The sequence below is a fragment of the Tetrahymena thermophila genome (assembly GCF_000189635.1).
Source record: "Tetrahymena thermophila SB210 genomic scaffold scf_8254667, whole genome shotgun sequence".
Lineage (NCBI taxonomy): Eukaryota > Ciliophora > Oligohymenophorea > Hymenostomatida > Tetrahymenidae > Tetrahymena > Tetrahymena thermophila.
This window is the reverse complement of record NW_002476434.1, coordinates 1,725,354-1,737,913: the sequence shown is the minus strand read 5'-3', so window position 1 is coordinate 1,737,913 and position 12,560 is coordinate 1,725,354. Positions and strand designations below refer to the sequence as shown.

General features: G+C 22.6%; 1 protein-coding gene across 1 annotated transcript; it reads right to left on the bottom strand. All coding sequences in view use genetic code 6, as the record gives it.

The window, feature by feature from the left end:
* Nucleotides 1-2,362: 2,362 nt before the first annotated feature.
* Nucleotides 2,363-11,850, bottom strand: TTHERM_00037680 (transmembrane protein, putative; the record flags this gene model as incomplete). Its single annotated transcript, XM_972075.2, has 13 exons — nt 2,363-2,484; nt 2,538-2,663; nt 2,717-3,256; nt 3,307-3,694; nt 3,750-3,934; nt 3,992-4,546; nt 4,598-4,729; nt 4,794-6,477; nt 6,549-6,759; nt 7,765-7,896; nt 7,960-9,020; nt 9,118-9,354; nt 9,406-11,850. 13 exons carry the CDS (start codon nt 11,848-11,850, stop codon nt 2,363-2,365), a joined length of 7,818 nt encoding a protein of 2,605 aa, XP_977168.2.
* Nucleotides 11,851-12,560: the final 710 nt, after the last annotated feature.

The window sequence follows — 12,560 nt, the reverse complement described above, 5'->3', positions numbered from 1 at the left end:
TATTTCTTTAAAATTGTTAATTTATAAAAAACTTTGATTTTTTTTATTTACTGTAAATGCTCATTAATTAAGGCATTCCCTAAGTATCTTTTTAGCTCAAAAAAAGTGCTTTATAAAAAAATTTAAGAAAAAAACGCCTTTATTAAAATATGCCTTAATTAGCGAGCGTTTACAGTATTTAAATTTTTTAAATTAAATTAAATCATTCATATAAAAAGATATTCTTTTCTTACCACAAAATAATAGTGAAATATGTATCAATAATATATGATATTAATTGAATTACTACTCCATAGATTTTTAAAAAAATAAATTTAAATTTAACAAAATACTCCTTTTTGCTCACTCTTTTTATATCTTACATCCCTATTCAAATATAATTTCTTTTAATAATATACACTCTTACACTTTTTAGAATACTACTGCTTTTTTAAAATAATAATGAAGCTTTATCTTGATAATTTATAATTGAAAGTAAATTTTAAAATATTATTAAATAAAATAATTAAACTAATAATACAAAATATCACTTAAGAACCATTTTTTAAATTATAAAATAAATAAATATTGCTAATATAAACTCTTAAAGTGGCTAATAGGGACGAATTTTGATTTTTAATTAATCTTAATTTACCTCTTGCTATTTTAATACTTAAAAAATTGATAATTTAAATAAAAACCAAATATCCTTTGATAGCCATAATCAAAATATAAACCCCCAAAAATCAATTAACTATCTCAAAAACTTAAAATCGCAAATTTTTTGTTAGGATTTTTATACTTGAAAAGACACTTTAACTATTTTGTCTAAAATTTATGTATAATAAAATAATATTTTGATAATAAATAGTGATAAAAACATCTATTTATTTTTAACTTCTTCAATTATTAAAATAATTATATTTTTTTTTTACCTGTTGTTATTTTAATACTTAGCAAATTAGTAATTTAAAGAAAAATTAAATATCCTTTTATAACCATAAACAAAATCTAAACCCCCAAAAAATCATTTATTTTTCTCAAAAACTCACAAGTTTTTCGCTAAGGTATTAATACTTGAAAATATAGTTAAACTATTTTGTCAAAAACTTATTCATAATAAAATATGATTTTATTTTATTAATAGTGATACAAATAAATTACAATTTATACTTCTTCAATAATAAAGCTTAAATTAAAGGATTAATACAATAGAGATAAGCTTTTATATGAATTAATTTTTAAAATATATTATATTAATTACTCTTAAATTTTAATGATAAAATTAATACAGTCTTAGAAAACTAAATGATATTGTAATTTATTTTAAGGTAACAAAATATTCATTATAAGTACATTAGAATTTTTGAAATAAGACCTAAATTAAATATAAATAAGATATCCTTAATATTTAGAAAGATATTAATTAAAAAATTTCCCACTAATCAAATTAATAAGAAACTTACAACTCATCAAATTAATGAGAAATTCACAACTTACCAAATTAACAAGAAACGTATTTTATTAGATACCAATCAAACATTGATAAGGATAGGACGTAACTAAGTAGATGAGGGATTAATTCTTTTAGATGAAATTATCTAATTCTTATTTACAATTTCTTAAATAAGCATTAAGGATTTTTTTTAGGTAAAATGTTTTTTCTAATATTATTTTTTATTTAAAATTTTAATTCTAATTATTAGTTCTGAGAATAAAATAAAAATAATACTATTTCTTAAAAAACAATTAATTTATAAAAACCTTTGATTATCTTTCTATCTCTTAAATTAAATTAAATCATTTATATAAAAAGATATTCTTTTGTTACCACAAAATAATAATAAAATATTAATAACTCTTTTATTTAAATGCTTAATATTATTTCATATTATATTCGTTTCCAGAAAGCTCTTAACACTAAATAATATACTGTAAATGCTAATTAATTAAGGCATTCACTAAGTATCTTTTTTGCCCAAAAAAAAGTGCCATAAATATATTATCAATAAAATCTATGTGTTTATCATAGTACTGTAAATATCACTTTACATATTATATTTATATAATTTTATACTTCATAGAATATATGACTAAAATATTAATAATTTCTTTATCAAAAATAAATATTTGAAAGAAGTTTTTATTTTTAAGCTTGATGAATCAAGCTAAAATAGTATTTCAAAGTTTTAATTTTACAAAAAGCAATTTTAAGGAAAAATTTGTTCAAAATAAAATTAATAATTAACATTTACTATTAATAATTAAATATTATGGCTTTTAATCAATTTAGTATTTTTCAAAACAATTAAAAAAGGCATAAAAAATTTAAAATAAACTTTAATTACAAAAAAATTCAAATTAATATATATTAATAGTTATATCACTACTCAGGTTTATCTTTGGTTGCATTTTACATGTATGGATTTCTTTAATCCTTTATTACTTATTCTAAAGTTTCTAAAGGTCTAGTATATAGATTATTCATGTCAGTTTCTATTGAATCTATACATAAATAATATTAATTTATTTATTTTTTTATTTTAAAAATAACTTACCTGAACGTTATTTTAAAATGAAACTATCATTTGAATAAATAGATCTTTATCTAGAAATGCTATTTTTCATTTCAAAAGTTGCCGCAAATTTGCTTTTGATATTGGTTGGACTAGGTGAAAAGGAGCCTAAATTAAAAATTTTAAGATTAATATGAGAAAATAGCTTCTAAGTTATTTACTTATTCTTGTCTTCCTGTTTATATTGTTGGCTAAGTTTATGGAAAATTTTTTCTAAGCTATTGTACTTTATTAGTTTATGTTTACTAAAGTTTAATTCATTTAATCTATTTTCTTTGATTAATTCATTTAACAGATAAATAACTTAAGATAAGCTTATTTCCAAAGATACAAAACTCTTTATTTAATGATTTGATTTTGCATTTATAAAGAGTTATTTGTCAATTTCTTTTCATTACTTATCACTCCTAAGAATTTTCTATAACAGTTTTAAAGCTAAGGGATAAGTGATGTCGTTATTATTAAATATATTAAATAGCCCATATTCATATAATAAGGCACAAAAAGAACAACTTAAAAGGCTAATGTACGTGTACTACTGCTATTATTAGCAAGTGCTAAATTTAAAACTGAAATAAATATAAGTACTATTGTACTTTACTCCTCCACTCTTTAATATTTTTTCATCATAAAAGGTTTTATGATAGATAATGCTATGTAGTAGACTATCAGGATACTCATTGTAAGGAGAGATTTTGTATCTTAAATTATTAAATAGTGAATATATGTTTATTAAAAAAAAAATGATTACTTGAAGATATCAATTCTAGATTTTAATAGAAAATTACAATCAGCTGAACAGTAAATCTTACAAACTCCCAATAAAAACCTACTTTACGGTAATCTTGATAAATATATCCATAACTCTATCTTACCGTAGCGTAGTCTAAATTATTTTTATTGCTTGAGATCTTTTTTAAGATTATTCCAGGTACAATTATTATGTAAAATATCAAGCTAGGTATTAGTAGATAGTATATAAATTATAGATGTGTTTCAGTATAACACTCATATGTATAATCCAATTGTATGTATTTTTTCCCATCAAAATTCACACATGATATTCCTTAAATTAAAGTATAAACTATACTTGGTTTCAAAAACCAGAAAACGAAGACTATTATGCTGATAATTTTAGACTTTAAAATAAATATGATATTTTTAATAAAAATACTGTTTTAAATTTTAATTTACTTTTGAAAATTAAAAGCCTTTTAAAAATGGATTAATAAATAAGTAGATAACTATCAATGATAAAATATATATAAATGGCGATATCGAAACGGAGATCAATTTGATAAAAAGTGGCTTAAAAGTATCTGTTTAAAGAGTTGCTAAAAAGCAAGACGTTGAAAATACGTATGAAGATGATGGAGAACCTATTTAATTTAAAGAATTCCATAAAAAAATAATAAGTATATAATAATTAAATATACCAATTAAGTCAGGGGCTATTGTAATTGAAACAGGAAGTTGAAGAGTTTGAGTTGACATTAATTTTAGCATTTACATAAAGTTTGTGAGTGATTTTATGCTCAAATTTATTTAAATTTACTTATAGCATGTATTGCTTAAACTTACTAATTTCATTCTTCTCAAATAGTAAGATTAAGATATTTTTTCGCCTGAGGCTATCATTGTAAAAATATTTATCGTACAATAAATTATAAGACCTAAGCAAACTAAAAAAGCGACTCCAAGTGATTGAGTTTGAGATTAACCTGAACACAGATCACACTGATTTGATACTGTAAATTAATATTGTTCTCCCCAAATCGCTCCTTTTTCATCACAAAATTGACACAAAGGTCCAGCATGTCCTATGCTACAATAATTTGTTGTTTAATTACCTTCACAGTTTTTTGATTAAGTACAAGAGTATATACTATCTGAAAAATTAGAGCTCTTCCAATAACCTTTGATCAAAGTCATTTAATTCTACTAGCAAAACTAAGCTTCTTATGGGCATTTAATACATTTTTGAGCTTAATCTGTAAAATAAATGAATAAATAAGTTACTAAATAATTTAAATTAATTTTACTTATTTGTGGCTTTTATATTGAATAAGTGCCATAAGGGCATGGATTACATTCATAAAAATCATTTGACTATTCAATTAATTCTCCAATTAAACAATCTCTAAATTCTACTTAAACCTGGGCATAATATGGGTCTAAATTTATTTAGTTAAATAATAATAATTAATTAAATGAAAATAAAAAGAGATAGGTAAATACTTGAAATCTATAAATTGCTACTATATGTTACTATTCCACTAACATATACTAGCATAGTTTAATTAGAAAGAGGATTTCCTACTAATTAGACTCCATTAATTTAAAAAGTTTTATTTTAAATTATAAATTCTTAATATTTAGTGATATATGATCCTAAAACTCTCATTTTTGAATCATCTTATGAAATTAAATTAATGCTGATTTATTGTATTTCATTACATAAGTCTTAGCTATATATTTTATTTAAACAGTTTTAGTAATCATAAGTTACTAAATTACCTTCTTCATCTAGTAGCTAAAATGATAAATTTAAAAAACCACCACTTTATATATTTTTAAGAGTAAAATCACTATTTTGATTAGTATTTCTTTTAAAGTTATAGGTTTTAGTAGTTAAAACTCTTGAACTTATTGAATTAATAAAAATTACATTTATAGATTGTGGATACGATCCCCAATTTTAACTATGAATATAAGCTTTATTTTGGATAAATTGTACTTGACTTTATAATGATGAAGAGTAAAAGATTTATGGTTTGTATGTCAAGTAGCGAATAGCTCCTCCTATAAAAGCTATATTGCTTGTAAAAATAGTTTATTACATTTAAATTTCTGAATCCATCAGGTATATTGCACCTCCACTGAACCAAGCATAGTTGCTTGTAAAGTTGCATTAATTTATTTATATATTAGAATTTTAGCAATCTGAAATAGAGATCGCCCCTCCATTATACCCACTATTATTTTAAAAAGTTGAGGAGTTTATTAGAATTTAACTACTACCTTAGATTTATAAAACAGTTCCAGTGCATGATTTACAGCTTGAATTTTAGAATGTAGTATTTTATATATTTAACAAGCTTCCTTAATAACATATTAAACTATCCAAATCACTAAAGTAATTTGAGAATTTTGAGTTCATTATCTAAAATGTGTCTTATGTATCAATATAAGTAAACTAAGTACTTGAATCATAGTTTTTATTTTTGATAAATTAAATATTATAAAGTTGATCTACTAACAATCCCTAAAAAGCACATTCGAGATTTTGTATCAACTAAAAAATCACACTCCTTATTTAGCTTTTAATATTGCTAAAAGTAGTATTTAACACTTATAGCTATTTTACTTTATTAAAAACAAATATTTAATTAGCAAGTGAACTTGAGTTGCTCGAATTATCTGTAAGTATTGTAACATTTTATAAAGTGAGATTGTTAATTTATAAGCTAGTTATTTACTAAAAACTGATTAAAGTTGAATTGATATGCATTTAGACATTACTTATTACTAAATTTTAAATATTTAAGTTTGTAGCAGAGTTAAAGTTTAAAAAAGTTGTGTTATTAGAAATTGTAATATTTTAGATAGTGATGTTTTTCAAAATAGCATTTTCAATTTATGTTATTAAAATACTAGCCTATGAAGGTGTATTAGGTTATTCTTAAGATATTGTGACATTATAAAACTTTATCTCTTATGTTTATGGATTGAGTGTTATTTAGGCTGACTATTTACTAATAGTAATAAAAGTATTTTTTATATTCAGAGTATAAAGACTATTTTTAGAAAATGAATCATTATAAAGCATTAGTAGAGAATCTGTTGAATCACCTTAGTAAACAACTAATGCTTTTAAATCATTCATGATATTACTATAGAAGAGAAATTCTGCCCCTTAAATCTAAAATATTTAAAAAATTAAAATAATAAATTTAAATGTATTTTTTAAATAAATGAAAGAAAATTGATTACAACTACATTAGGTTGGCTTTAAATATTTCCTGTATCAGAAAAGTAGTTTTATAGTTAAAGAAGTTAATTTTCTACTTAGAAGCTTTTTGAGGGATCGTTAATAAATAAAGAACATTATTATTAGTTAGAAACACTAACTTAATTTTGATTTATATTCAGATTAAAATTGTAGTTCCAAATATCTCCTGATGCTAAAAGCAATAAATTAATACTATATAAAGTGCTTGATTTAGATATTTATATGTTTAGTATTTTTGGATATGTTAATGAGAGTTTTATTAGTAAATTCATTTTAAATGTTGTTTGATTCTAATAAACAACAGATAGAAAATTGCTTTAGGGTAGAAAGACTAATTCTGGAAAATTTGGGTCAGTAATAAATTGCCTGATACTTTATATATATGCTTGATCCTAGATAGTAATCAAAAGCGTGTGATTATCTCTTCTATAATAGTTAATAGACCAGGGCAGCATTACTCTAATGTAATTACCTTACACATCAAGTTATACAGATTGTGGATTTGGGAATGTTGGAATATAATAAATATAATTTATTTAAAAAATATTTTACTAGTATTATACAATCATTTAATAAATATCTATTTTTCTGTCTTCCTTATAAATAATATAAAATTTTAAATAAGCAAAATCCATCCAGAAATAATCAATTTTTTTAGTAAAATCTAAAGAAATCATTTTAGTTGTGTTTAAACCAGAGCTTGTTGATTGATAAGGATAAAAATCTATTTTTTAGATTGATCCTAATACTATAAATTAAAAATCTAAATTGTAGCTGAAAGTATAGTAACCCCATAAATCATTTGTAAATTAGTTTAATAATTAATTAGTATTATAGTTGTAAAGGAAGAAGTCATTAGCTTGCGTACTATACAATAGCTCTTGTTTTTATATTACAAACGAATATTTTTAAATGAAAGCATTGTTTTGAATAGTATAATTTAATGATAAATTGGTTATATCTAGCTTAAGTATTTAAAATTAAAATGTTTAAATATAAATATATCTTCCAAATATTCCTAATATATCACTTCCGTTCATTTAATAAGGGTTTACTCCTTATATTTAACTTAGATCATCATTAAGTTTTACTAATTAATTATAATACAAAATAAAAATGGTTTTTTTATAGTAGTATATCTGTCTATAATTTTGAAGTTGGGTTATAATAGTGATTTAGTTTGATTATTAATTATACTTTCTCATAATATTGCTACCATCAACGTAATATATGTTATTTTTAGAGTCTGTGTAGTAATCTAACCATTTCGAGATGTAAAAGCTCTAAGTTTAAAATGTACTTGTTATCATATTCTGAATAGAGAAAGGCCTATTAAAAATAAATAAATAAATAAATAAATAAAAATTAGCAAATTGTTGATAGAATCTTTACTCAAAATTGTAGAATTGGGACTGAATGAAAACATTCAACTCTGGTATAAATTTACTGTATTTATACTATACAATCGAATCAAAAAAATAACCTACTTCTTGTTTGGTATAATAGTTAAAAAAAACTGATATGAAATTGTCTAATTTCCCAATAATTAGTAAATAGTCATCATCATCTATTATCACTGAGCTTATTTATCCTTTGTTTAGATCGGATACTCCATATATCGAATATAGTAATTATCCAGATATTGCTTGATAGACATATACTGAATCACTTTAATAAGAAGAATATAGGAATAATTAGTCTAATTTTTCAGAGAAGCATGCATCAAGGCAAGGTTAAGCAGAGCAATCTATTTATTAGATCTGGCTCAATTTTGTTCTGCTCACGATAGAAAGAGCATTTGAAAGAAACACAAAAACATAATTATTTGTATACATAATATTTTAAGGGTTATTAACATTTTACGTAAATATTAATTATGCAATTATTTAAAATGTCTTAATGGTTCTAACTTACAAAGCATTTGAATTTAATAAAATGAAAACATTTCCGTATGTCTCATCAATCCAAAAATTTATAGCTCCAGGATCTATCTATAAGAAGTTTACTGCTTTTTAAACATAATTAAACTAAAACAAATATCCATCTGATAATAGAGCATAAACCAGATTTTATTACTTATATATTAATAAATTTACAATTTAAATTGATGAGTTAGTAGAAACGTGCATTTGAATATCACTAAATTATACTATTTAGGAAGTGCTACTATATTCCCACAAAATTAGGTTTAAATCTCTTGGATCACTTGAAAAACTAATTAGGACATCATTATCAATATCTAAAAATGCATAGTTAACTGAGTACATATGCCCATTTAGAAACTAAATGTAAGTATTAGCTACCATGGAATATTTATATAGATTTGTAGACTGTTCTTGTGAATATGTGACTAGAAAATTATTTTAAGTATCTTCAAGGGCTTAATAAGTATTTAGTTAGTGAGGGTAATTATTGTAAGCTACCTCCTAGCTATAATAATCGACAATAACCATCTATTTAATTTATTTATGAAAGATATGTTAATAAAAAAGAAAACCAAATAAAAATAATATTAAATGTTAAATTAAGTTATTTAAGTAAATAAATTACCTATTATTTCTAAAATAAATAAGATTTCCTTAAATATTAGTTATGAATAATTTAAGTAGTATTGGCCTATCCAAACACATATTACTCAATTGAACAGGAGTATTGAGTAAAATATAAGTCTCCATTAGTGAATGAAATAAAGAGGGTACTATCATCTGAGATGTAAATACCATTAATTTCATTTTTAAATGGATATACAAAACATGGTTTTAAATAAATGAAATCCATACCGATAACCTTTTAGTTTTAAAAATTAAAATTATTAATATTAATGTTTAAAAATTTTACTTGGTTGTCAATTAATTAAGATTGAGTGTTTTAATACATAACAAACCCTTGACTTGCTGCTAAAATTTATTTTTATTCTAAAAGTTAATAATTTGTTCTCGGTATCGGGTATTGTAATCTTATAACAACATTATAAGTTTTATACTAAATTATATATTTCCAGAGACACATTTAACCATTTTAATTAATTGTAATAAACTAATCAGTTTACCAAGAATAACTAAAGGTACGAATCCAATTGTTTGAGTTTCCAACGTTGAATAGATAAATAAATTATAACTAGGGAAAGTAACATGCCCCTATTAAATCCTATTCTACATTTACGAAGAGTCTTTAATTTTGATAATTGTAGTACAAATCTACTCCTTTTCTTGTTAAGTTAACTAAATTAATTTATGAATAATATTAATCTGTTATTCTCAGTCTTAATATATATTAATCGCTTTATTATCTGGCTAATTCAATCAAGTACAAAATGTTATTATTATCTAACCCTAATTCGATTTTAATAAGATAATCTTAAATAAATTGATAATTATTGTTAATTATATTAGTTTCGCTTTATGAAAAATCATAAATTCTTATTTCATTAGTATTACAAAAGAAGAGATATTTCAAGCCAAGCATCTTAAACTGTTTAATAGTATCAGTCTAATTTTACATAACATATGTTTATCTAACAAATGCTTGAATCCTATTGTAGTTCCAAGATATTATTACAGAATTGGAATATTAGCATATAAATATTCCCGTTTAAAACAATAATGCGTTGATTATGCTTGTAGAACAGGTTTAGTACTGCTAACACCAAGGAGGAAATACGAAGAATAGAGGTTTCATTTTAAATATATCATACATAAAAATATCCCAAACTGCAAATGACCCATCTTGACTAAAACTTAGATATACATTTAAAGTTGGATCATACAAAACACCATTTATCCATTTGTGATGTTATTAATAAGAGGGACTTACTTATTATTATATTCCATTATATGGATCTACAGTAGTTTAAGTTTATGGGGCAATAATTTTTAACTATTTTGCAACTAAAAGAAAACTATACCCAGATGAGGTATTGTTTAATGTAAATGGTTCTAGATCAGATATGTAATTAAAACTACTTAGCTAAATTTAGTTTATTAACTATAATGAATATTAACCATTACTTTGGTTGATTGAATATATGCCATTAGCTTAAAGTACCAAATAGAAATAACCTTTAATTGCTTTAGTGATAATAGGATTAATTGATGCTGATAACAAATTCTAAGTAGTTATTTACTGACCAAATTAAAATTTTACTAGCATGAGTTGAGATGAGCTTCTAATAATTATTATTGAGTATGAATTCATATTTTTGGAACTAGATTAAATTAGTTGATTATAATCTAATATTTCAAGGATAGGAGATGTAAAACCCAATTAGAAGGAATTTACTTTATTATTCACATTTATGTACACTTAATTATTGCTATCATTTTAAATAGAAAATGCAAATACTTATTAGTTTTGCTAAATTATAGAGAGACATAGACTTGATATTTCATAGTTTTAGTTTGAAAGAATAGTTTAATAGCTTTAATTCTAAATACTCCATTATATAATCATTCCGTCTGGGGCGTAAGATATGATATTTCCCTAACTATCTAGTATGAAACCTATAATAGGATTGATATGAACTCTCTAAAATGTAATTAGGCACTATTAAGAACCGCAATTATTGCTTAACTACTGTTGGTATTATAAGACTGCGAATTGCTAGTTTCTATAGCAGAACACAATTAAGTAATTATTGTCTATATAGTAAGTAGAAGCGTCCACAAAAAATCCATTCAAAAGAGTGTAAGAATTAATTTACATTCCTGAATTTAATTCAAATGCAGTAATTTAAGTTCTACTAAAAGAGTATATAATGTCTTGATTTTAAGAATTTGTTGAGATATGAAAAAAGATAATTGGTCCTCCATTTTAGCTTAAGTATCCTATATGAGAAAGAGCTGTACCAGTTGTTAAATCATAGGAGAGTAAATTTAAAGTATTTGAGTTGCTTGTATTATCATCAGAGCCGCAGACTATCACATAATTTTTGTAAATTTATGCAATTTTATTATATTTATAGACCAAACCATTAGGCGATTATAAGCTATGACAAGGCTAAGTTTGAATACATACTCTATGAGTTTCATCTTAAGCATATCCATTGTTACAAATAGGAATACATGAGCTTACATTAAAGTCGTAGTAAGTTCCAAAAAGACATTTAGATAGGCAAATATTGCTTTAAGGATTTAGTATAAAATCAGCTTGACATTAAAGGCAATTTAAATTTAAAGCATCACATTATTAGCAATAGCTGATATTGCATCCACCTTAAGTAAAAATCACTTTAATGAAAAATGAAATTGTTATTAAACAAGTTAGTTATTTATTTACCCAAACCATGTTTACTATTTGTTTTAGTATATTTTTTAATTTTTCTTAATCAAATTAGATATTATGAATTTTACTAATAAAATTTATACTCTGAAATTAAAAGTATATCAATTAACAAAATGGGAATGCGTTGTTTCATTTAAATAAAAAAAAGTTGAAATAAATTGAATTATTTATTATTTTGATTAAATTTACACAATTTCATGTCTATGAAACAAAGAAAGAAATAGCTTAGAAATATAAAATTTATTTATTTAAAAAATGTAAACTGTAAATAATTTATTATTTATAACAGAAGAATGATCAAAAGCTAAACATTTGAAAATATAACAGCAGGATCAATTTTTTACCTGTTAAAAAAAAAATTATACAAAATCTTTTACAAATAAAGGTAGAGATATATAATTTTATGCATCAATATTTTAAAATAATAATCAGCCAAAATCTTCATTTAATACTTCATAATTTTTTGTATAAAAATATTACTTCATATGATTTTTCTTCTCCCATCTATGTAATAAATATTATTGTTATTTTTTAAAATGGATTTTTATCATTCTTTAAATTATTTAAATCTTAATTTTTTAATTTACACAAATTATAAAGGCAAAAGCTCTAGAAACAGAAGGGGGAAAAAGTTTTTTTATTAAAAAATTGTTGATATGATATAATTGATTAATTATTGTTTCTTCTTTAATAATACAAAATGCTTATTAACA